Here is a 26,244-nt window from a genome sequence, read left to right as displayed (position 1 = left end):
AAAGCAGTACAATTTGAATAGTCATTTACTTTAAGTAAACAAAAGATTTCTATCGAAAAGGGAAATGTGGGGTACATTGCATTCAAACCATAGGTGAAAATGACTGGTGGGTTTTTCCTTTTTTTTCTATTCAACAGCGTCTAGCCAGCTCAAAAGCTCACACCTCAAGATTTATCAGTGCCAATCTTCCATGTAATAAATTCAAAAATCGCCTTGTTAATATTATGCCATATGAATCCACAAGGGTATGCCTGCAGCCTATCCGTGGAGTAGAAGGATCTGATTACATCAATGCCAGTTTTATTGATGGCTACAGGTATCTACTTTTGCTCCCCTGACTATCCAAAGCCTTGATATTTACATGTGCCCTAGTTTCATAACCGGAATAAATTTCATCTTCATTCAAAGCCATTTTCTTTCTGCATAGGTTATCATTTAGTCCCTTGATTTGTTTTTTTTATTTTGGATAGGAGTAAGAAGCAGTAGTTACGAAGTGTTTAATCTGGCCTTCTGCACTCTTCTTTCAGAAGCCAATTGGATTTGTAAGGAGTTAATAAAGAATCTGTTTTGTACCATATTTCATAAATGTAATAGATTGTGTGAGAGTAATTTCTAGAAAATGAAGCTGCACATCTAAGTGTTTCTTAAGTGATTTGTATGACACATGAAATTGAGCTATTAGCATTGCACTAAAATTCAGATAATAATGATAAAGACATATATCATAATATTAACAAGCAATTTATTTTGCAAGGTCCCTAAAATGTATTAAATGCTCTCATTTGATTGTGTAATCTTAGCAGGAATTTACTGCAATTGCATTAATGTTTTCATTTTTTATTACCAGGTTGATGTTTATATATCAAGTGTGAGCTTTTGCATGTTCTCTAAATGCTTTAACACATTCTTTTCATTCTCTGTAATTCAGACAACAGAAAGCCTACATCGCTACCCAGGGGCCCTTGGCAGAGACCACTGAAGACTTCTGGCGGATGCTCTGGGAACACAATTCCACCATCGTTGTGATGCTCACCAAGCTGCGTGAAATGGGCAGAGTAAGTGTGTGGCCCTTGTGTCTCTCCTCATAAGACATGTACTCTATGGAGAAATGAAGACTTTGTTTTAATAACTCTTGTGCTAGTGTCATTTTTTTGGAAATGCAGTGGACTCTGGACACGATCCAGACCGTCGTTCCTTGTTAGTTTCTAAATTTGTAAAGCCACATCAAGTTTTTAAATTTCCGTGTTTTAAAGAAAGATCTAGTGATGTGTTTCCAGTGAAGCACAAACATAGAGACAAATGAGTAGCAGGTGACCCTGTTTGACTTATGTCTGACTCTCAGCATTTTCTTACTGCCTTTTGTTCTGGACATGCTAGAGTTTGATGTGCCATCATTTCTCTGTATGAAGGAACTTGACTTTCTTTTCTTCCTGTGGCAAATTCTTACTTGCCTACCTTTCACTCCCATTGAATAAAGTGTTGGAAAGTGACGTAATTTTTCTAAGGATATAACCCAGTAATCCCAGATCCACTTTTTTAAAAATGTGGGTTTTTTTGGGGGAAATACACATGAAATAGTATTAGAAATACTTAAGGTTTCTACTATTAATATTATTCTACTATTATGACTTGTTATTTAGAGATACCTCTTAGATTGACTTCATGTAAGCATTTTTTCGTATTTGCCTCAGATATTTTCTGTCTTCTTTGTGTCAATTAAATAGAAGTGCAGCTAAAGCCCAACTTTTAGAGCCCCCAGAGAGAACAAAAAGAATATCAGACTAGGAAAGTAACTGACTTACTCTGATGTGGTCACTGACTCTGCAGGGTTTAGCCAAGGCATTAAAATGGCCTGGGCCCCCCTGTTTCCTTGACAAGTAAGATTGGAACAAATCAATTCAGACGTTTTTATGCCCATACTGATGGTTCTCTTCATTCCAAACCATAGTGGTGCAATGTATTGTTGTCATGGCCAGCATTGTGCAAGGACTGATGTAATTATTTGGATAACCTGTAGGTGTGAAGATGCTTACCCTATCAAAGTATTCAATTCAATTCGTGTATATTAAGCAGCTACTATCTGCCAGGTACTGTGCTGGATCCCATGGGCAAATACTGAACCAAAGGGTTTCCCTATGAAGGGAGCTCATGGTTTCAAAGACAAAATGAGTCATATATAATTGGAATTGCCTTGAATTTTGAAATTTTATTAATGGGATAAGGAAATTAGATAGACAGACAGACAAAATGTTCTTTATACTTTGCATAGTTTAACATTAATCTTCTCTCCTTTTAGGAGAAATGTCACCAATACTGGCCAGCAGAACGGTCTGCAAGATACCAGTACTTTGTTGTAGATCCCATGGCTGAGTACAACATGCCACAGTACATCCTAAGGGAATTCAAGGTCACAGATGCCAGGGTAAGTTGGCACAGTCTTCAACTCTTAACCATTAGCTGAAAAGGAGTCTAAGATACCTCTCTCTGGGAGAAGCATTTGACTGTTGTCCCAAAGATAAATCACTCATTCTGGAGAACTTTTTTTTTTTTTTTTAATATGTAAGAGTAACTTTTCCTCTGTCTGGCAAGCTTTCTCCCAAACCTTAATTTGGCTTTCATTCAAACATAACATCTGGCAGCTCAACCTTGGGGATGCACTTGGTGAGTGTTTGTGCTGGGAAGTTTTTACTGATTGGTTGGCTGTGCTTACATTCACCTTCTCAGCTCATTCTCTTTGGAGCTTTTTTGACTTCTTCATTACTTGAGGCTGTAAATATGTTGTTGTTTTGCAAAGCCCTTTAGGTCATATGGACCCAGAGGTTAATTTGGTATGGTTTTAAAACTGCAGAGCAAATGGCATTCTTTAGAAAAATCTGACAAGCTTTGCACATTCTAATTTGATTCCTGGCATGGCTTATTCCTCAGTGTGCTAATGTGTCTGTCCATGAGAGCTGTGCTCCCGTGACCCTTGTTGGCTAATTTTCATTCTGCATTTCTTATCTGGATTGTTGAGTCGAAGGTTCAGCCCTGATGTAAGATGTTCTATGCATAAACTCTAATATCTTTGCCTTTGGCCACTTTCAACCCATAATTACAAACACATCTTAAGGGAGAACAGGTCAATTCAAAAACCTGCGTTGTGTTTGGAACTGTCATAGTGGGTGGGTTGAATAAAACTCTAGGGTAGATCTATTTAGTTGATCCATTGTTTCTTCTGGAAAGCAGCTTTCTCCAAATTTATGTTTGGAGATTGTCTGCTAATTCTCAAAGCCTGGCCCTGGCTGTTGACCTTAAGTGAGAGAGAAATTGGTTAGCAGGAGGGTTGGCCTAGGTGACCGACCTGTTAATCCCAGAAAGTTGTATTAACTATTCTGAAGGTGACTGTATTCAAGGCAGCAGTTAAATCTCTAGGTCTTGAGTGTGACCTGCCCCATTGTTTAAAAAAACAAAAAAACAGTACTCTTTCAGAATTTGAAGCTAGGTATGTGAGTGAAAATAGAAAGTGCATTTGAGTAAACTCACCAACTATTCCTGGTGATAAAGAAAAGAGACTAGGCCCCACCAATGGCAGAGACACCTTTCCTACGCCACACATGCCCAACTTAAATCTGATCACAATAAACACAAGAAGATTGAAACCAGAAATTGCTCACCATTTTTGTTAAGTCTCCCTGTGATTGTATAATTTTCTTAGCTACCACACTTGCTGTTTGTACTCCTGGAGTGTTTGTCATCTCAACTTCCCAGTTTAGGAAGCAATTTGGAACTTGAGAATAGAGTATTTTTTTTGTCCCTTCCTTTTTTTAAAAAAAATAATACTTTAAGTTATGAGATACATGTGCAGAATGTGCAGGTTTTTACATAAGTATATACGTGCCATGGTGGTTTGGTATACCATCAACCATCATCTACATTAGGTATTTCTCCTAATGCTGTCATTCCCCAAGCCTCCAACCCCACAAAAGGCCCCAGCGTGTGATGTTCCCCTCCCTGTGTCTATGTGTTCTCATTGTTCAACTCCCACTTTTGAGTGCAGCATTTGGTTTTCTGTTCCTGTGTTACTTTGCTAAGAATGATGGTTTCCAGCTTTATCCATGTCCCTGCAAAGGACATGAACTCATCCTTTTTTATAGAAAACTCACCATAGTATTCTATGGTGTATATGTGCCACATTTTCTTTATCCAGTCCATCACTGATGGACATTTGGGTTGATCCCAAGTATTTGCATTGTGAGCAATGGTATATTAATATATCTGTGCATGTGTTTTTATAGTAGAATGATTTATAATCCTTTGGATATATACTCAGTAATGGGATTGCTGGGTCAAATGATATTTCTGGTTCTAGATCCTTGAGGAATCATCAAACTGTCTTCCACAATGGTTAACTAATTTACACTCCCACCAACAGTGTAACAGTGTTCCTATGTCTCCACATCCTTTCCAGCATCTGTTGTTTCCTGACTTTTTTAACAGGTGTAAGATGGTATCTCATTGTGGTTTTCATTTGCATTTCTCTAACGACCAATGATAGTGAGCAGTTTTTCGTATGTTTGTCGGCCGCATAAATGTCTTCTTTTGAAAAGTGTCTGTTCATATCCTTTGCCTACTTGTCGATGGGGTTGTTTTTTTCTTGTAAATATAACTTCTTTGTAGATTCTGGATGTAAGCCCTTTGTCAGATGGATAGATTATGAAAATTTTCTCCCATTCTATAGGTTGCCTGTCCACTTTGATGATAGTTTCTTTTGCTGTGCAGAAGCTCTTTCATTAGATCCCATTTGTCAATTTTGGCTTCAGTTGCCATTGCTTTTGGTGTTTTAGTCCTCAAGTCTTTGTCTATGCCTGTGTCCTGAATGGTACTGCCTGGGTTTTCTTCTAGGGTTTTTATGGTTTTAGGTCTTAGGTTTAAGTCTTTAATCCATCTTGAGTTAATTTTTGTATAAGGTAAGGATCCTGTTTCAGTTTTCTGCATATGGCTAGCCAGTTTTCCCAACACTATTTATTAAATAGAGAAGCCTTTCCCCATTGTTTTTCCTCAGGTTTGTCAAAGATCAGATGGTTGCAGATGTGTGGCGTTTTTTATGAGATCTCTGTTCTGTTCCATTGGTCTGTATATCTGTTTTGGTAGCAGTACCATGCCATTTTGGTTACTGTAGCCTTGTAGTGTCCTTTGAAGTCAGGTAGCGTGATGCCTCAAGCCTTGTTCTTTTTGCTTAGGATTGTCTTGGCTTTGGGGGCTTATTGGTTCCACATCAAATTTAAAGTAGATTTTTCCCATTCTGTGAAGAAAGTCAATGGTAGCTCGATAGGGATAGCATTGAATCTATAAGCTACTTTGGGCACAATGGCCATTTTCATAATATTGATTCTTCCTATCCATGAGCATGGGATATTTTTCCATTTGTTTGTATCTTCTCTTATTTCCTTGAGCAGTGGTTTGTAGTTCTCCTTGAAGAGGTCCTTCACATCCCTTGTAAGTTGTATTCCCAGGTATTTTATTCTCTTTGTAGCAATTGTGAATGGGAGTTCACTCATGATTTGGCTCTCTATTATTGGTGTATATTATTTGGCTCTCTATTATTGGTGTATAGGAATGCTTGTGATTTTTGCCCATTCATTTTGTATCCTGAGATTTCACTGAAGTTGCTTATCAGCCTGAGGAGATTTTGGGCTGAGATGATGGGGTTTTCTAAATACACAATCCTGTCATCTGCAAACAGGGACAATTTGACTTTCTCTCTTCATATTTGAATGTCCTTTATTTCTTTCTCTTGCCTGATTGCCCTGGCCAGAACTTCCAGTGCTGTGTTGAATAGGAGTAGTGAGAGAGGGCGTCCTTACCTCTTGCCAGTTTTCAAAGGGAGTGCTTCCAGTTTTTGCCCATTCGTTACGATAGTGGCTGTGCGTTTATCATAAATAGCTCTTCTTATTTTGAGATACGTTCCATCAATACCTAGTTTATTGAGAGTTTTTAGCACGAAGGGCTGTTGAATTTTGTCCAAGGCCTTTTCTGCATCTATTGAGATAATCATGTGGTTTTTGTCATTGGTTCTGTTTATGTGATAGATTACATTTATCGAGATCCATATGTTGAACCAGCCTTGCATCCCAGGGATGATGCCAACTTGATCATGGTGGATAAGCTTTTTGATGTGCTGCTGAATTTGGTTTGCCAGTATTTTATTGAGGATTTCTGCATCAATGTTCATCAGGGATATTGGCCTGAAATTTTTTTTTGTTATGTCTCTGCCAGGTTTTGGTATCAGGATGATGCTGGCCTCATAACATGAGTTAGGGAGCATTCCCTCTTTTTCTATTGTTTGGAAAAGTTTCAGAAGGAGTGGTACCAGCTCCTGTTTGTACCTCTGGTAGAATTCGGCTGTGAATCCGTCTGGTCCTGCACTTTTTTTGGTTGCTAGGCTATTAATTACTGCCTCAATTTCAGAACTTGTTATTGGTCTATGCAGAGTTTCGACTTCTTCCTGGTTTAGTCTTGGGAGGGTGTATGTGTCCAGGAATTTATCCATTTCATCTAGATTTTCTACTTTATTTACATAGAGATGTTGATAGTATTCTCTGATGGTAGTTTGTATTTCTATGGGGTCGGAGGTGATTTCCCTTTTGTCTTTTTTTATTGTGTCTATTTGAGTCTTTTGTCTTTTCTATCTATTTTGTTGATCTTTTCCAAAAGCCAACCCTGGATTCGTTGAGTTTTTGAAGGGTTTTTCTTGTCTCTGTCTCCTTCAGTTCTGTTCTGTTCTTAGCTATTTCTTATCTTCTGCTAGCTTTTGAATTTGTTTGCTCTTGTTTCTCTAGTTCTTTTAATTATGATGTTAGGGTGTCAAGTTTAGATCTCTCCTGCTTTCTCTTGTGGGCATTTAGTGCTATAAATTTCTCTCTACACACTGCTTTAAATGTGTCCCAGAGATTCTGGTACATTGTGTCCTTGTTCTCATTGGTTTCAAAGAACATCTTTATTTCTGCCTTAATTTCATTATTTACCCAGTAGTCATTCAGGAGCAGCTTGTTCAGCTTCCATGTAGTTTTGTGGTTTTGAGTGAGTTTCTTAATCCTGAGTTTTAATTTGATTGCCTTGTGGTCTGAGAGACCATTCGTTATGATTTCCGTTTTTTTGCATTTGCTGAGGAGTGTTTTACTTCCAATTATGTGGTCAATTTTAGAATAAGTGCAGTGTGGTGCGGAGAAGAATGTATATTCTGTTGATTTGGGGTGGAGAGTTCTGTAGATGTCTATTAGGTCTGCTTAGTCCAGAGTTGAATTCAAGTCCTGAATGTCCTTGCTAATTTTCTGTCTCATTGCTCTATTGACAATGGGACGTTAAAGTCTCCCATTATTATTGTGTGGGAGTCTAAGTCTCTTTGTAGAGCTCTAAGGACTTGCTTTATGAATCTGGGTGCTCCTGTATTGAGTTCACATATATTTAGGATAGTTAACTCTTCTTGTTTCATTGATCTCTTTGCTGTTTTGTAATGGCCTTCTTTGTCTCTTTTGATAAGTCAGTTTTATCAAAGACTAGGATTGCAACCCCTGCTTTTTTTTGCTTTCCATTTGATTGGTAGATCTCCTCCATCCTTTTTTTTTTTTTTTTTTTTGAGATGGAGTCTCGCTCTATCACCCAGGCTGGAGTCCCGTGGCCGGATCTCAGCTCACTGCAAGCTCCGCCTCCCGGGTTCACGCCATTCTCCTGCCTCAGCCTCCCGAGTAGCTGGGACTACAGGCGCCCGCCACCTCGCCCGGCTAGTTTTTTGTATTTTTTTAGGAGAGACGGGGTTTCACCATGTTAGCCAGGATGGTCTCGATCTCCTGACCTCGTGATCTGCCCATCTCGGCCTGTCTCTGCATGTGAGATGGGTCTCCTCAATACAGCATGCTGATGTGTCTTGACTCTTTATCTTGCCAGTCTGTGTCTTTTAATTGGGGGCATTTATCCCATTTACATTGAAGGTTAATATTGTTATGTGTGAATTTGATCCTGTCATTATGGATGCTAGCTGGTTACTTTGCCTGTTAATTTGATGCATTTTCTTTGTAGTGTCAATGCTCTTTACAATTTGGTATGTTTTTGCAGTGGCTGGTACCAGTTTTTCCTTTCCATATTTAGTGCTTCCTTCAGGAGCTCTTGTCAGGCAGGCCTGGTGGTGACAAAAATCCCTCAGCATTTGCTTGTCTGTCTCTCCCTTGCTTATGAAGCTTAGTTTGGCTGGATATGCAGTTCCGGGTTGAAAATTACAGTATTGTTAAACAGATAACATTTAAAGAAAGTCAGGCAGTCTTTCCTCCAAATAGAAGGAATTTGTACACATGAGTCACAAATGAAATCCCCAGGACATTCAGAGGAGAATAAATCTGTATTACCTAGCCTCTGAGTCTCCTTCCCGTGCTTTCCAAATCTTTTCCAGAGACAGAAGGGAGTCAATCATGCTTCCATGGTAACCATCCATAAGGTACTTATGGGTCCAAATAGTTTTCTCTGTTTCTCAGGATTCCCACACACTTGGCGTCATCTTCCTATTTTACCTCCATCCCCAAATAACGTCAGTCAGGAATCTGGCATGTACCTGTGAAAACCACCAAGCAAGGTGATGAGTGCGCATCTCACGTTGAGATCCTTTCTCTTCTCAATATGAGTAATGATAAATATTGAGTCGTTGTTCACTTACCCAGAACCTTGGGAACATGCACACATGTATCTAAAACAACTTTGATGGGGAAATATGTGTTAACAAAGATGGAAAGGAGGAACAAGTTGAAGCCTCTTTAATGAGAGGAGACCATTTAGGAGTAGGACCTCTTCAAATGAGTTCAGTCTCTCTAAGCTTGGATTATTTCTGTCCGCTAATGAGTCAGGGGAGAAGGTTGATGGGCAGTGTATCATTCCTGCTTCTATAAACAGAGGTTCCTTTCCACTTTTCTTGTGCTTCTAGAAACACCTTAAAATTCCACAAGGAATCAGAAATGCCTTAGTGTCTTCTTTTCAACCCAGATGTACTTCATGAGTCAGAGCAGCTTTACCTAATCACTCTGAAAAAGAAAAACTGCTCTTGCATCTGGCTTTTTTTTCTACCTTTTGGTTTATCTGTGTTAAAGTCCCTCACAGACTGTTAATTCCTGTGGTCAGCCAGGGAGAACTCTTTTTCAGAAAGGGGCATTTGTTTGCTAGTGGTCCTTGGTATCCTTGAGGGATGCTTTATTTCCCACTTAACAGCACAGTCACATGGTTCATGCTATGTCCCCTGCCATGGCTAGAAATTGTATTCCTCTGAGACATGGGGGGCATCCAGGTTAACAGCAACTACTGGGTTTGTGTCAGATCCTTTAAATGTCACCATTTGTCATTTGACAATGTTAAAATACGCCAGCACAGCAGATGTGAAGTTATCATGACAACTGCAAAAGCTCTGGTCTGGATGCCATGCCTGGGTGCTTGTTTCAATATTACAAAGTGATAAGTTTCTGAAATTTTTAAAATGGAGTATGTATGTTCCATTTTGGAAAGAACGCAGACATGTGATCAATGGTTACGAACCCAAACTTTGGGTCTCAGAAGCATTTGCTAATGTGGGAACTATGTGGCTGTATACTAACGAGAACCAGGTTTTTAACTGGGCACTGCGAGAGTAAATAAATTTGTGATTTAAAGGTATGTGAGTATGGACAATATTCATAGCATATGCACTAAGTTTCTAGTTAAACATGTTCCTAACTTTTTCTACCCTTTTTGTTTTTGGGAAATAAAAATGACTGCTCTTGTGGTCTGTGCGCTTGCTGAATCCTCCTGGCGTCTTCCTTTGTGGCCGGGTATGTGGCTTTCCTTCTAAAGGACGGCCAGTCCCGAACAGTAAGGCAGTTCCAGTTCACTGACTGGCCAGAGCAAGGAGTGCCAAAGTCCGGAGAAGGATTTATTGACTTCATCGGCCAAGTCCATAAAACAAAAGAACAGTTTGGCCAAGATGGACCCATTTCGGTCCATTGCAGGTAAGTTACAATTCAAGAAGGGTAAGTTTCCATTTGTGATTAAAGCAGTGATGATACCTGTGAAAATAAGTGTTGGTGGTTCTTCATTGTACACACTTTTTGTATAAGTTTGCTTATTTGAAATATTATTCTTGGAAATGTATTATGAAACAAAGCAGGTTTGATTTCTCTTTTCATAAAGTGAAAATAATCAGAGGAAAACGTTTATCCCCAAAATTTGCTTCCTATCAGACAAACCAGATTACCAATTTTACCTTAATAGGAATCGTTGGTACCTCCCCTAGTAATAATTTGTTGTGTTAATCATTTCATATTTGCTTTTGCTTTCATAGCAATGCATCGATAACTGTCTTTCTCCTGTGTTTGTCTTTGTGAAAAACTCATGAATAGCTTATCAAACCTTAATGACAATACTAATTCCTGTCAGTCAATAAGTGCTTAGTATGGTACCTCAGTTAAAAATGCAATTTGCTTGAAAATTGTTGCTATATCAGAAAATGAAGTACCTTCAAGTTAATTATTTTCAATAGTTTCTAGAGCATTTTATAACTCAAGTCATTGAAGTTAATAGAAACAGCAAGTAAATGGTTCAGACATTCACCGTAAATTTAGTGTTTTTGGAAGTTGCTGTGCAAAAACCTTCTAACAAAAGGAATTCACCACCTAATTTTATTTAAGCTAATATATTTTAGGATTCTAGCAACTTGACATCTAAATTGCTAATCTTTTTATGGTGAAACTCTTGAGAGAGTTTATTAAAAAATATATTTTGCTTCAGCACATCAAAGAAAACTATAGTTCTTAATGACATAGAAAGCAGGATCTCAAAACAGGACAAATATTAGACTTGGGCCAAGATACCTCTGTGTTCCAGTCTCAATTCTATTGTTTGGCTCTATGATAATAAAGTTTCTCTGGACCTCAGTTATCTTAGCTGATGTTTACAGAAGTCCTTTCTAGCATCCTTTGTTTCTCAGGCATGTTATGAGAAGCAAACCTTTATGTACATTTTCTTTCTAATGAGTCATTAAACATCCTTTGCAAACCAACCAAAGAGCGTGTAGGAAATAATACTAACCGTCAAGGAGAGCTGGAAAGATGGCCGAATAGAAACAGCTCTGGTCTGCTGCTCCCAGTGAGATTGACACAGAACGCAGGTGATTTCTGCATTTCCCATTTCATCCCACTGGGACTGGTTGGACAGTGGGTGCAGCCCACAGAAGGTGAGCCGAAGCACAAGGGGTCAAGGGATTTCCCTTTCCTAACCAAGGGAAGCCGTGAGAGACTGTACCGCAAGCATACACTCAGGCCCAGATACTGCGCTTCTCCCACAGTCTTTGCAACTGGTAAGCCAGGAGATTTCCCTCCAGTGGTGCCTGGCTTGGCAGGTCCTACCCCTACAGAGCCCAGCAAGCTGAGATCCATTGGCTTGAAAATCTCACTGCTAGCACAGCAGTCTGAGGTCTAAGGTCTACCTGGGACACTCAGCTGGGTGAAGGGAGGGGCGTGTGCCATTGCTGAGGCTTGAGTAGGCTGTTTTCCCCTCACAGGGTAAACAAAGCCACCAGGAAGTTCAAACTGGGCTGAGTCCACCACAGCTCAGCAAGGCCGACTGCCCCTCTAGATTAGATTACTCCTCTCTGGGTGGGGCATCTCAGAAAAAAAGACAGCAGCCCCAGTCAGGAACTTACAAATAAAACCCCCATCTCACTGGGACAGAGCACCTGGGGGAAGGGGCAGTTGCGGGCCCAGCTTCAGCAGACTTAGTGAGCAGTCCCCACCTGGTAGCTCTGAAGAGAGCATGTCTTCTCCCGGTGCAGTGTTCCAGCTCTGATAAGGCACAGACTCTCTACTCAAGTGGGTCCCTGACCCCCATGTATCCTGACTGGGAGACACTTCCCAGTAGGGGCTGACAGATACCTCATACAGGAGAGCACTGGCTGGCACCTGGCAGGTGCCCCTCTGGGACGAAGCTTCCAGAGGAAGAAATAGGCAGCAATCTTTGCTGTTTTGCAGCCTCTGCTGGTGATACCCAGGCAAACAGAGTCTGGAGTGGACCTCCAGCAAAACTGCAGCAGAGAGTCCTGTTAGAAGAAAACTAACAGAAAGGAATAGCACGTCCACCCAGAGAACCCCTCCACCTGAAGGTCACCAACATCAAAGGCCAAAGGTAGATAAATCCACGAAGATGGGGAAAAACCAGCACAAAAAGGCTGAAAATTCCAAAAACCAGAACACCTCTCCTCCTACAAAGGATCACAGCTCCTCGCCAGCAAGGGAACAGAATTGGACAGAGAATGAGTTTGACAAATTGACAGATGTAGGGTAAAAACAAACTCCTCCAAGCTAAAGGAGCATGTTCTAACCCAATGCAAGGAAGCTAAGAACTTTTTAAAAAAGGTTAGAGGAATTGCTAACTAGAATAACCAGTTTAGAGAATGACCTGATGGAGCTGAAAACCACAGCACGAGAACTTCGCGAAGCATACACAGGTATCAATAGCTGAATCAATCAAGTGGAAGAAAGGATATCAGAGATTGAAGGTCAACTCAATGAAATAAAGTATGAAGACAAGATCAGAGAAAAAAGAGTGAAAAGAAATGAACAAAGCCTCCAGGAAATACAGGACTATGTGAAAAGACCATATTTACGTTTCATTCGTGTACCTGAAAGTAGTGTTCACAGTATTTCCTTAATTTGAATGTTGGCCTGTCTTGCTAGGTTGGGGAAGTTCTTCTGGATAATATCCTGAAGAGTTTTCTCCAACTTCATTCCATTCTCCCCTTCACTAAGATATTCCTCAAGAAGAGCAACCCCAAGCCACATAATCATCAGATTTACCAAGGTTGAAATGAAAGAAAAAATGTTAAGGGCAGCCAGAGAGAAAGGTCGGCTTGCCCACAAAGGAAGCATATCAGACTAACAGTAGATCTCTCAGCAGCAACCCTACAGGCCAGACGAGAGTGGGGGCCAATATTCAACATTCTTAAAGAGAAGAATTTTCAACCCAGAATTTCATATCCAGCCAAATTAAGCTTCATAAGTGAAGGAGAAATAAAATCCTTTACAGACAAGCAAATGCTGAGAGATTTTTGTCACCACCAGGCCTGCCTTACAAGAGCTCCTGAAGGAAGCACTAAATATGGAAAGGAAACACTGGTACCAGCCACCGCAAAAACATACCAAATTGTAAAGACCATCAATGCTATGAAGAAACTGCATCAATTAATGGGCAAAATAACCAGCTATCATCATAATGACAGGATCAAATTCACACATAACAATATTAACCTTAAATGTAAACAGGCTAAATGCCCCAATTAAAGGACACAGATTGGCAAATTGGACAAAGAGTCAAGACCCATCAGTGTGCTGTATTGAGAAGACCCATCTCACATGCAGAGACACACATAGGCTCAACATAAAGGGATGGAGGAATATTTACCAAGCAAATGGAAAGCAAAAAAAAAAAAAAAAAAAAAAAGCAGGGAATGCAATCCTAGACTCTGATAAAACAGACTTTAAACAGACAAACAAGGGCATTACATAATGGTAAAGGGATCAAAGCAATAAGAAGAGCTAACTATCCTAAATATATATGAACCTTATACAGGAGCACCCAGATTCATAAAGCAAGTTCTTAGAGACCTATAAAGAGACTTAGACTCCCACACAATAACAATGGGAGACTTTAACACCCTACTGTCAATATTAGACAGCCCAACGAGACCGAAAATTAACAAGGATGTTCAGAACTTGAACTCAACTTGGACCAAGCAGACCTAATAGACGTCTACAAATCAACAGAATGTACATTCTTCTCAGCACCACATCGTACGTGTTCTAAAATTCACCACATAATTGGAAGTAAAACACTCCTCAGCAAATGCAAAAAACACGGAAATCATAACAAACGGTCTCTCAGACCACAGTGCAATCAAATTAGAACTCACTCAGGATTAAGAAACTCACTCAAAATCACACAATGACATGGAAGCTGAACAACCTGCTCTTGAATGACTACAGGGTAAATAACGAAATGAAGGCAGAAATAAAGATGTTATTTGGAACCAATGAGAACAAAGATACAACGTGCCAGAATCTGTGGGACACATTTAAAGCAGTGTGTAGAGAGAAATTTCCAGGACTACAGGCACACAAGAGAAAGCAGGAGAGATCTAAAATTGACACCCTAACATCACAATTAAAAGAACTAGAGAAACAAGAGCAAACAAATTCAAAAGCTAGCGGAAGGGCAAGAAATAACTAAGATCAGAATAGAACTGAAGGATATAGAGACATAAAAAACCCTTCAAAAATTCAATGAATCCAGGAGCTGGCTTTTGGAAAGATCAACAAAATAAAAAGAGTGCTAGCCAGAGTAATAGAGAAGAATCAAATAGACACAGTGAAAAAGGATAAAGGGGAAATCACCACCAATCCCACAGAAATACAAACTACCATCAGAGAATACTATCAACACCTCTATGCAAATAAAGAAGAAAATCTAGATGAAATGGATAAATTCCTGGACACATACACCCTCCCAAGACTAAACCAGGAAGAAGTCGAAACTCTGCATAGACCAATAACAAGTTCTGAAATTGAGGCAGTAATTAATAGCCTAGCAACCAAAAAAAGTGCAGGACCAGACGGATTCACAGTCGAATTCTACCAGAGGTACAAACAGGAGCTGGTACCACTCCTTCTGAAACTTTTCCAAACAATAGAAAAAGAGGGAATGCTCCCTAACTCATGTTATGAGGCCAGCATCATCCTGATACCAAAACCTGGCAGAGACACAACAAAAAAAAATTTCAGGCCAATATCCCTGATGAACATCGATGCAGAAATCCTCAATAAAATACTGGCAAACCAAATCCAGCAGCACATCAAAAAGCTTATCCACCATGATCAAGTTGGCATCATCCCTGGGATGCAAGGCTGGTTCAACATATAGATCTTGATAAACGTAATCTATCACATAAACAGAACGAATGACAAAAACCACATGATTAACTCAATAGATGCAGAAAAAGCCTTGGACAAAATTCAACAGCCCTTCGTGCTAAAAACTCTCAATAAACTAGGTATTGATGGAACATATCTCAAAATAAGAAGAGCTATTTATGATAAACGCACAGCCACTATCGTAACGAATGGGCAAAAACTGGAAGCACTCCCTTTGAAAACTGGCAAAAGGCAAGGATGCCCTCTCTCACCACTCCTATTCAACATAACATTGGAAATTCTGGCCAGAGCAATCATGCAAGAGAAAGAAATAAAGGGTATTCAATTAGGAAAAGTAGAAGTCAAATTGTCTCTGTTTGCAGACGACAAGATTGTGTTTTTAGAAAACCCCATTGTCTCAGCCTCAAATCTCCTTAAGCTGATAAGCAACTTCAGCAGAGTCTCAGGATACAAAATAAATGTACAAAAAATCACAAGCATTCCTATACACCAATAATAGAGAGCCAAATCATGAGTGTACTCCCATTCACAATTGCTACAAGAAGAATAAAATACCTAGGAATCCAACTTACAAGGGATGTGAAGGACCTCTTCAAGGAGAACTACAAACCACTGCCCAATGAAATAAAAGAGGACACAAACAAATGGAAAAACATTCCATGTTCATGGATGGGAAGAATCCATATCATGAAAATGGCCATACTGCCTACCCAAGGTAATTTATAGATTCAATGCTAACCCTATCAAGCTATCAATGATTTTCTTCACAAAATGGGAAAAATCTACTTTAAATTTCATATGGAGCCAAAAAAGAGTCCACAAAGTCAAGACAATCCTAAGCAAAAAGAAGAAGGCTTGAGGCATCATGCTACCTGACTTCAAAGGACACTGCAAGGCTACAGTAACCAAAACAGCATGGTGCTGCTACCAAAACAGATATACAGACCAATGGAACAGAACAGAGACCTTATAAATAACGCCACACATCTGCAACCATCTGATCTTTGAGGAAAAACAATGGAAACCTGAGGAAAAACAATGGGGAAAGGCTTCTCTATTTAATAAATGGTGTTGGGATAACTGGCTAGCCATATGCAGAAAACTGAAACTGGATCCCTTTGAGGAAAAACAATGGAAAAACAATGGAAACCTGAGGAAAAACAATGGGGAAAGGCTTCTCTATTTAATAAATGGTGTTGGGAAAACTGGCTAGCCATATGCAGAAAACTGAAACTGGATCCCTTCCTTACCCCTTATACAAAAATTAACTCAAGATGGATTAAAGACTTAAACCTAAGACCTAAAACCATAAAAACCCTAGAAGAAAATCTAGGCAGTACCATTCAGGACACAGGCATAGACAAAGACTTGACTAAAACACCAAAAGCAATGGCAAGTAAAGCCAAAATTTGACAAATGGGATCTAATTAAAGAACTTCTGCAGAGCCAATAGAGTGAAGAGGCAACCTACAAAATGGGAGGAAATTTTTGCAATCTATCCATCTGACAAAGGGCTAACATCCAGAATCTACAAAGAAGTTATATTTACAAGAAAAAAACAACCCCATCGACAAGTAGGCAAAGGATATGAACTGACACTTCTCAAAAGAAGACATTTATGTGGCCGACAAACATACGAAAAACTGCTCACCATCATCGGTCGTTAGAGAAATGCAAATCAAAACCACAATGAGATACTATCTTATGCCAGTTAGAATGGCAATTATTTAAAAAGTCAGGAAACAACAGTTGCTGGGGAGGATGTGGAGAAATAGGAACACTTTACACTGTTTGTTAGTGGGAGTGTAAATTAGTTCAACCATTGTGGAAGATAGTTTGGTGATTCCTCAAGGATCTAGAACCAGAAATACCATTTGACCCAGCAATCCCATTACTGAATTTATACCCAAAGGATTATAAATCATTCTACTATAAAGACACATACACACGTATGTTAATGTAACACTGCTCACAATAGTAAAGACTTGGGACCAACTCAAATGCTCATCAATGATAAAGTAAATGTGGCACATATATACCATGGAGTACTATGCAGCCATAAAAAAGGATGAGTTCATGTCCTTTGCAGGCACATGGATGAAACTGGCAAACCATCATTCTCAGCAAACTAACACAGGAACAGAAAACCAAACACCACATGTTCTCACTCATAAGTGGGAGTTGAACAGTGAGAATACATGGATGCAGGGAAACAAACATCACACACCAGGGCCTTTCAGGGGGTAGGGGGCTGAGGGAGGGATAGCATCGGAAGAAATACCTAATGTAGATGGTGGGTTCGTGGGTGTAGTAAACCACTATGGCACATGTATACCTATGTAACAAACTGGCACATTTTTCTCATCTACCCCAGAACTTAAATTAAAAAAAAAAAAAATTGCTAACCATCATCTAAGCCTCTGGTAAGTTGTAATCTTTTTGCTGGTAGAGGGTCTTGCCTCGACATTGATGGCTGCTGACTAATCAAGGGGTGGTGGTTTCTGAAAGGTGAGGTGGCTGTAGCAATTTCTTAAAAGAAGATAATAATGAAGTTTGGCACATCAAGTAACTCTTTATCAAGAGTCTTCTCTGCACCATGCAATGTTGCTTGATAGCATTTTACTCTCAGTAGAACGTCTTTCAAAATTGGAGTCATTCCTCTGCAACCCTGCTGCTTTTCGATTAACTTTGTTTATCTACTATTCTAAATCTTTTGTCATTTTCACAGTGTTTACAGCATCTTCATGAGTACATTCCATCTTGAGAAACCATTTTCTTTGCTCATCCATAAGAAGCAACTCCTCATGTATTCAGGTTTTATCATGAGATTGCAGCAATTCAGTCACATCTCCCAGCTCCACTTCTAGTTATCTTGCTATTCCACCTTTTTTGCAGTTTCTTCCTTCACTGAAGTCTTGAACCCCTCAAAGTCATCCATGATGATCAGAGTCAACTTCTTCCAAACTCCTGTTAATGTTGATAATTTGATCTTCTCCCATGAATCACAAATGTTTTTAATGGCATAGAATGGTGAATTATTTCCAGGAAATGTTCGATTTACTTTGCCCAGACCTACCAGAGAATCACTATCTATAGAATGTATAGCCTTACAAAATGTAGTTCTTAAATAATAAAACTTGAAAGTTGAAATTCCTCCTTGGTCCATTGGGCTGCAGAATGAATATTGTATTCACAGGCATGAAAACATTAATCTCCTTGTACATTCCATCAGAGCTCTTGGGTGACAAGGTATATTGTCAATGAGCAGTATTATCTTGAAAAGAATCTTTTATTCTGCACAGTAGGTCTCAAGAGTGGCCTTAAAATATTCAGTAAACCATGCTGTAAACAGATGTGTTGTCATCCATGCTTTCTTGTTCCATTTATAGAACTGGGCTATACAAGAGGTCGAGCTTTCAGCCCGTCTTGATGTTTGGTGTGCCTTCCTTACTAAAACTTGATTATTTCAAGCTTTTGACTTAAAGTGAGAGATGTTTAACTCTTCCTTTCACTTGAGTGTATTTAGTGTAATTCTTCAGAGCCCTAGGATTTTTGAAATGGTAAATGAGCTTTGGCTTCAGCTTAATGTCACCAGCTGCATGAGCCCCTAACAAGTCAGCCTGTTCTTTGAAGTTAGGCATTGACGCCTCTGTAGCTATCAGTCTTAGATGACAACTTCTTCCAATATAATGATGTTTGTCTACACTGAAGATCTGTTTTTTAATGTAGCCACCTTCATTCAGTGATCTTAGCTAGATCTTCTGGATAACTTGCTACAGCTTCTGCAACAGCACTTTTTGCTTCACCTTGCACTTTTATGTTATGGGGTTGGCTTCCTTCCTTAAACCTCATAAGCAAACCTCTGCTAACTTCAAACTTTTCTTCTGCAGCCTCCTTACCTCTCAGCCTTCATAGAATTGAAGAGAGTTAGGGCCTTGCTCTGGCCTAGGCTTTGATTTAAGGGAATGTTGTAAATGGTTTGATCTTCTATCCAGACCTTTAAAACTTTCTTCTTATCAGCAGTAAAGCTGTTCTACTTTCCTTATCATTCATGTGTTCACTGGAGTAGCACTTTTAATTTCCTTCAGGAACTTTGCATTCACAACTAGGCTGTTTGGTGCAAGAGGCCTAGCTTTCAGCATACCTGGGCTTTAAGCTTAATTATTTCTAGCTTGTGATTTAGATAACTCTCCCTTTCACTTGAACACTTAGAGGCCATTGTAGGGTTATTAACTAGCCTAATTTCAGTATTGTTGTGTCTCAAGAAATAGGGAAGCCTGAGGAGAAAAAGACAGATGGGGAGACTGCTGCTTGGTGGAGCAGTCATAACACACACATTTATCAATTAAGCGTTCAGTGTCTTATGGTCATGGTTCATGGCACCCCAAACCAATTGCACTAGTAACATCAAAGATCAGTGATCACATATCACTAACGTATAACAGTATGAAAAAATCTGAAATATTGCAAAAATAACCAAAATGCTACACAGAGACACAAACCGAGTATGTGCTGGTGGAAAAATGGCACCAATATACTTGTTCAATGCAAGATTGACATAGACATTCAATTTGTTAAACAAAATATCAGCAAAACTCAATAAAGCATAGCACAATAAAACAGTGTATGCCCGTATTTAGACAAAGTAGATGGTATATATTGGTATTGAATTACCTGGATGTTTAACTTCACTCATAATTTGCCCATATGCTAATTTAAACTTTTCTAAAATAACCTCTAAGGAAAAGAATATATTTAATTTAATACATCTTCTTAGCTTTAAGCATCCTTATATGTATAGGTACATAAATGTTATGTGTGCCTGTTCTCAGTGTTTTTTTTCATAAAATAATTTTAATATTCCTTTAGTATAATGCTAAAGAAATTGTGATGCATATATCTTATATATATATACACACACACAGAAGACTTCTATATATTTTGTCTAGGAATGTTCTGAAAATACTACTTTTCTTTTTTGTAACTTATTAAACTAAGATGATAAAATCAATAAATGTAAAAGTTGTAAGTCCAATGTCTGTTCTTTTTTTGAAAATACTTAGTAGAAAGACAGAAACCCAATGTTTTTGTTACATTCAAGTTATCAAATCAAGGTAAGAGAGACTCTGGAGTACCTAGACCATTCAACAAAAAGAAAATAAATCTCAGTTTCTCACAACTAAGAGAGACTTTCAAGGTTAAAAGGGACCTTCAAGGTCATCTGCTTCATCTTAAGAGAAGGCTTCACTGCTGCTAGACATCTTCAATCACTTCTTAAAGACTGACTCCCCATGGAGTTTCAAACCTCACTTAACATTTCGGTTTAGACTGTAGAAACCCATTTATAAAGGGACACACTATTTATGTATGCCTGTCAGCTACATTCTCCAGTAAATGAATCCATCTATTTTCTACAGCCCGTGCCCAAGTGTTACACATGCTGTTTAATTAGGATCCAAAAATGTACGGATTTTTCATTATTCACTGTTTCCCTCATTACCTAAACTTCCCAGTGCTTTCCCACTTAAGAAGTGCAGAAGAGCTATGAATTAGTTTTCTTTCTTGCTACCATGAAGATTCTTGAATTATCTTAAAACAATGAAGACAACAGAGAGAAACTCAAAAACTTTCTAATGTGGTAGAAAGGATCCTGGGGTTTTAGTTGCTGATCATGTAAAAATAGTAGGTAAGTTTAGAGATCAGTGGCTCTTAACCATTTTTTTTTTTAAAGATTAGAGACCCCTGTGAGAATCTGTTGAAAGTTCTAAGTCTCAATGTTGAAAGTTCTAAGTCTCAAGAAATAAGAAAACAACACAGTATTTACTTCATGTGTACATACACTTACAGGATAGTCATAAACCCTCCTGAAGACTAAGTGAAAATCACATATATACCCTGTTATAGCATCTCTTTTCTCATAATAAAACCAGTGTAAACATTTGACTAGTTTTAGACAAATACGTTTAAGTTATGGGGCATTGCATATGTATTTTAAGTAACTGTAAAATGTGAACAATGTACTAGAAAAGTTGAAGATGCCAAATTCACTTCACCTTATTCTGAATTATTTCATACTTTAAAAATATTAAGTAGGCAAGTTCTAAATCTCAGAATCTCCATGAATAATATAAACCTATACGTTATTTATACCCTTTGTTCTTTTCATTTGTTATGTTTCCTTGGTCTTTCTAAAATGGTATAAATCCCCATTGAAAAGACCTTTTATTAGACTTACTCCTAATTACTTCACCCTCATTATCACATGCTGTTACAACTGAGTATCCCAAGAGTAACCATTTAGTGAATGCGATACCACGTTTTCCTGAACATGGCTGTAAAGAAATATGGAGTGTGGAAGCTGGTAGAAGTATGTCCACACCCAAGCAAATGTGCCAAGACTGTGAGCATCTCACCCAGTAACATTACCTTTGTTATTGTGGCAGCGCGGGCGTTGGAAGAACTGGAGTCTTCATAACATTAAGCATTGTTTTGGAAAGAATGAGATATGAAGGAGTCGTAGATATCTTCCAGACCGTCAAAATGTTAAGAACACAACGACCAGCTATGGTACAGACAGAGGTGAGAAAATCCATTGCATTTTTCACATCTCAGGAGCCTACATTTTGCTAGCCTGGACCTCCTGGAGTCCAGACTCTCTCAACACCACACACATAATACTGTGGGGAAAGCATCAAACCGTTTAATAATTTTGAACCTCATTTTCCCCCTTTTTAAATGGGGTGAGATTATCAGTGTTTTTGTGTTGCTATAGAAATTACGTGCGATTATATGTTACATTGAGCTATGTTAAATTTCACTACTGGACCATTTTTGACCAATAAAATGGCAATTTCATAAAATTCGTTATATTCATTTTCCTATAGTATATATTATATATAGAGAGAAAGCATAATGCTTAGTACATAAAATAATCTCAGCCCATTTAACTTCTCCATTCTCCCTCTTTGTGCCTACAGAGGTGTCAGTTGTTCTATATTTCATGTCTTAACAATGGCCATTCAAAACATTTTGATTCTGGATAAGCCTAGCGATATTATATTAGCCCCTCATTGCCTATTCCAATAATTAATATGGCAATTTGGATATTTCTCTTAATAATAAGAGTTTATGATATAGCCAGTCTGGTCTATTGAGCATTCATTTCTAAAGATGATATTAGTGATAGAGTTTATGTGCTGCAAAAGGCCACCAAATTATACAACTTATATGTGTTCCTCAATTCATCATCCACAGTATCTTTCAGACTGATTTCAAAGTAGTACAAGTGTGTGGCTTGCAATACTCAAAACATTCTGTCAGCCTGACAAACTTAATGGGTCTTGGGGGTTACAGAGGGAAATTGGACATTTAAAAAGCTTGAACACTTAGCCAAGCAACTGACTGTGACAAGATAGGAAAGTAAACACCATTTATTTTGCATTACCATTTTTATTATAGAAAAATGCACATTTAAGCAAAATAGAAACTATCTACTTTCAGCCCGGTTGGCCACTGAAAATAGATTTCTTTTATGGGGAAAATCCTACTTTTTCTCATCCCTATAGAGATCTGTAAATTGTAATTTTTCCATCTCTCCAACAATGCTTCAATTTATTCCAATATGATAGTGTTCTTCGTTGTCTGAAAAAAGCCATGTTTCATACCATTTTATTTTAGTGTGTGCCTTTCTATAACAGACAGCTAGCAATCACACAGAATTGGGCCGAATTCACAGGTATTTTTTGATGTGGGCAGCCAATCTTGTGAAGCCATTATCAGGGATGAAAAGCTTGGAAGTCCAGTGCCCTGTGTAAATGGATTTGTGTGCCTGGTGTGCCGCACCAGCTACCTTCTGGCTGTAAATGAACATCATATATAAGTGAGAGAGCCAGCCAAAAGGTAGCTGAAATAACTGTGAGTGATTCTCATTGCAAGCTCTACTATCCAAACATAATTTTTTTTAAATTCAAATTTTGTTGGCAGTAGCTCAGAAGATAAGTAAATTCAGATTTTTCTCAGGACAGTTTGTATATCAGCCTCTCATATATTTAAACTGAGAATTCATTATCATAAATAAGCAGATAATTGTAAAGGATGACTTTCATCATTATCTGTTTATAAGGCATGTAAGAAGTGTATGTGCTCAATTGGTGGTAATTGTTTGATACTACTTGGAAAACACTTGTCTGGGAAGGCAATGTTCACTTGACCTGCCACTGCTTGGAACTGGGAGATCATTTTAGTCAAATTGATTGGCAAAGTTAATAAACACTCCATGTGGCTAATTTTTCTTCGTTCACTATAACCAATTGGTCATTGGATTAGATCAATTGACAAAAGTATGATTTTGCCCCATATAGATGTAATTTTGTTATCCAATATTGATTTTTATTTTTCTATTAAAATACGCTCATGGTCCCTTCCTTTGTTTCTCCCCATTCGTTGTCTCCTGCAGGATCAGTATCAGTTTTGCTATCGAGCCGCACTAGAGTACCTGGGCAGCTTTGATCACTATGCAACGTAGAAACCCCTGACCCATTCTGGATTTTTACTACAGGCCCTTCAATATCCATGGAGTCTCTTCTGAGCCATACAGGGCACTTGAGAAGTCCTTCTTAACTTCTAGCTAACAACTACTTAGTGGGACTATTACAAACAAAACAAATTAAAAACATTATTCCAGGTGGACCAAGAATTCAGTTTAATAATCTAACCTGAAAAATAATGAAGAGAATCCTGACTGATGAGGCATCTGAAGGATTTTATTTACAGATACCTCAAGGATTCAAAATCAAGGGAAGAAGAAATCACAGCAAAGAACCACCATCTTATTCAGGATTGTTTGAAAGGTGCAAGGAGAAATTGCCAGAATGCTGCAGTTCAGCCCAAGATGTGTGCTGGTGTGGCTTCTCACAGCGAAATGGACTCTGCTCTGACATCACCCCTTCCCACCATACTGCTCATAATAACATTTTAGGGGGAAAGGGAGGGGGGAATGTTTAAAAAGAAAGTCCTTGATTTAGTTTTTTAGTATTGTAAAGATACTGCTGACCTGTGCTTCATTTCTAACTGTGTAAACTTTTTTTTAACAAAATGTATCATTCGATAAAGTGAATTTTAAAAAAGTTACATAACTCTTCATTTTTTATTTCCAAATCGTAGGTTTTTTTAAGCTGTAGAACTGTTATCTGTAATATCTTGCTGTAGAAATATCAAATAATTTGAAAATTTGCACATTTTTGTGCAATACTCAATCTACAGTATCAGTCTCGTCAGATATATTAATTTTACGCTTCTGTTCAGTTTTGATTGGTGAGCAAGTACCCATTCTCTTCAAATTATCAAAGATAATTATTATTTTGTTTTGATTTTGGAATCAACAGGGAGGCGCAAAGTATAAAGTTGCTGCTAACATATATACATATATATCCAAATTTTATAAGGGTGTCTATGTATATATAGACAGTGTGTTCACACAAAAAACAGATATAGCTATCAGTCCGTTCTTCCATGATTTAGTTTTTTTAAATGTAGAAAAGCTATTGTAAACATCTTTTTCCATTTATGCTTAATTTTTTGACATATTGGTATTTCTTAATATCACACAATTTTAATTTTTAAAGGGAAATGAGGAATGCACATCAGTGATTGTCAAACCTCACCCCCCAATTTCCTACCCAATCTCCCCCCCACCTACCCAATCATATTCACCAATTCTGTTTTGTCAGGCTTCCAACAAAGTTCAATATTTCTAACACTCTAGTGCAATAAAAATTATTAAATAGCTAAGAGGTGTGCATGTGGGAAAGGTCAGTGCATATCCCTTTAGGAGGGGAGAATGTTGTAATATATCAGCTATCGAGTTGTTTAAAAAAAGTGTATTCAATCGTATATTGTCTATAGTATGTGCTATGAAATTTGCATTTATGATATGTAACAGGGGCAAAGCCAAATTCATGTTACTCTGTTCAGTCAGAAACATTTTGTGGCATACAGCATTCCTGGGAAGTGCTGTACCTTGTTTCGTTTTGGTTTTAGTTTTGCATTTAGAGTGCCTTATAATTGATGCCTATTTTAATAGCATTTCTTTTTAGCTTTTGGTTCATATTTCCATTCACTGTTCGTATCTGTTACTCTTTCTATTAAAGCATTATCTGTTTACCACATGTACAAAAACTCTTTGAATAATATGCATTCCTAGTTTTCAGCCAAGTCGGGGATGTTAGTGATTGTACCAGCCCAAAGCACTTGGATAATCAGGGCCCTTCTTCCTTTTATAATCGTCAACATCAGAAAAAGCTACTTGTTTTATTTATATTCCCTTCCAAATCTGCTCTGGAACATGCAGTAACTGCACCAAACTTATTTTAGTAACAAATATCATTGGCAACTTTGGAATATATTTGATATTCCATTAGAATTTTTCTAAAACGGGAAATATATATATCTCTTACCCCCAATTCTTCCAACATTCTATAGGAAGCCATGGATGATGGCATGAGTTTGCCACATTTTACATGATTTTAAATAATCCTCAAAATATCCAAGGAACTCTTAAAGAGTTTTGGTATGAGTATACTGCTTTGGTTTAATTTTAGCTTCATGGATGTTCTGCATGGAAGGATTTTTGTTTTCCACATTTTCCCATTGCTAGCAGAATGAAATCCAAGAGACCAAACACTTGCAAGCATTGTATTTGAGCACTTTTTTAAAAAACAAAGAAAAAGAAAAAAAAGAAAATATATATAATACTTAAAAAAAGTATCTAGAAGGCTACCTCAGAATGAGACTCTCTAACCTACATCAGAACCAGAGAAGAATGTGCACTATGTGGGTCTGTTATCATTTTCTTTTCGTTTGTATCTTTTTGGAGATTTATCCAAGTGCCAGATTACTCAGTGCTATAATTTTCTTTTAGTTGAACAAAGGGGGTCAGACAGACATTGCATCATCCAGACATGCCTTGTTGGACATGTAGAATCCGATGGAGCATTGCACACCAGAATGATTGGCCAATGAGCAGCTTCTCTCCCTGAAACAAAAACTGCCCATTTGGCAAAGGGAAAGATGACAATAATCAGAAGAAGAAAATGAATGGGATGCATACCATAGACGAACGAGGCGGAGACTATTGCGGGAATCTTACTGTTCAGGAGCTGTTTCCTAGAACTAACTCCCTTACTGTCATTGATGTGCATTCCACTCTGTGCTTTTCTGTACAACCATCCAAGTTTTAATTTCCCAGGTAAAACATCTTTATCTGCCATTACCACAA

At 38.2% G+C, this 26,244-nt stretch overlaps 1 protein-coding gene across 31 annotated transcripts in view; it reads left to right on the top strand.

The window, feature by feature from the left end:
- PTPRD (protein tyrosine phosphatase receptor type D) overlaps nt 1-25,871 on the top strand; it is a 2,332,079-nt gene extending 2,306,208 nt beyond the window's left edge. For all 31 annotated transcript variants that reach the window (XM_073021577.1, XM_073021575.1, XM_073021576.1 and 28 more), the window contains 6 exons: nt 138-316; nt 929-1,055; nt 2,297-2,422; nt 9,844-9,998; nt 21,413-21,548; nt 23,425-25,871. In XM_073021577.1, coding sequence (XP_072877678.1) covers nt 138-316; nt 929-1,055; nt 2,297-2,422; nt 9,844-9,998; nt 21,413-21,548; nt 23,425-23,493 — 792 coding nt within the window. In that variant the 3' untranslated portion in view covers nt 23,494-25,871. The remainder of the gene's footprint in view (nt 1-137; nt 317-928; nt 1,056-2,296; nt 2,423-9,843; nt 9,999-21,412; nt 21,549-23,424) is intronic.
- The last annotated feature ends 373 nt before the right edge of the window (nt 25,872-26,244 follow it).

The sequence above is a fragment of the Chlorocebus sabaeus genome, chromosome 12 (genome assembly GCF_047675955.1).
Source record: "Chlorocebus sabaeus isolate Y175 chromosome 12, mChlSab1.0.hap1, whole genome shotgun sequence".
Taxonomy (NCBI): domain Eukaryota; kingdom Metazoa; phylum Chordata; class Mammalia; order Primates; family Cercopithecidae; genus Chlorocebus; species Chlorocebus sabaeus.
This window is presented reverse-complemented; position numbering and strand designations above follow the sequence as displayed.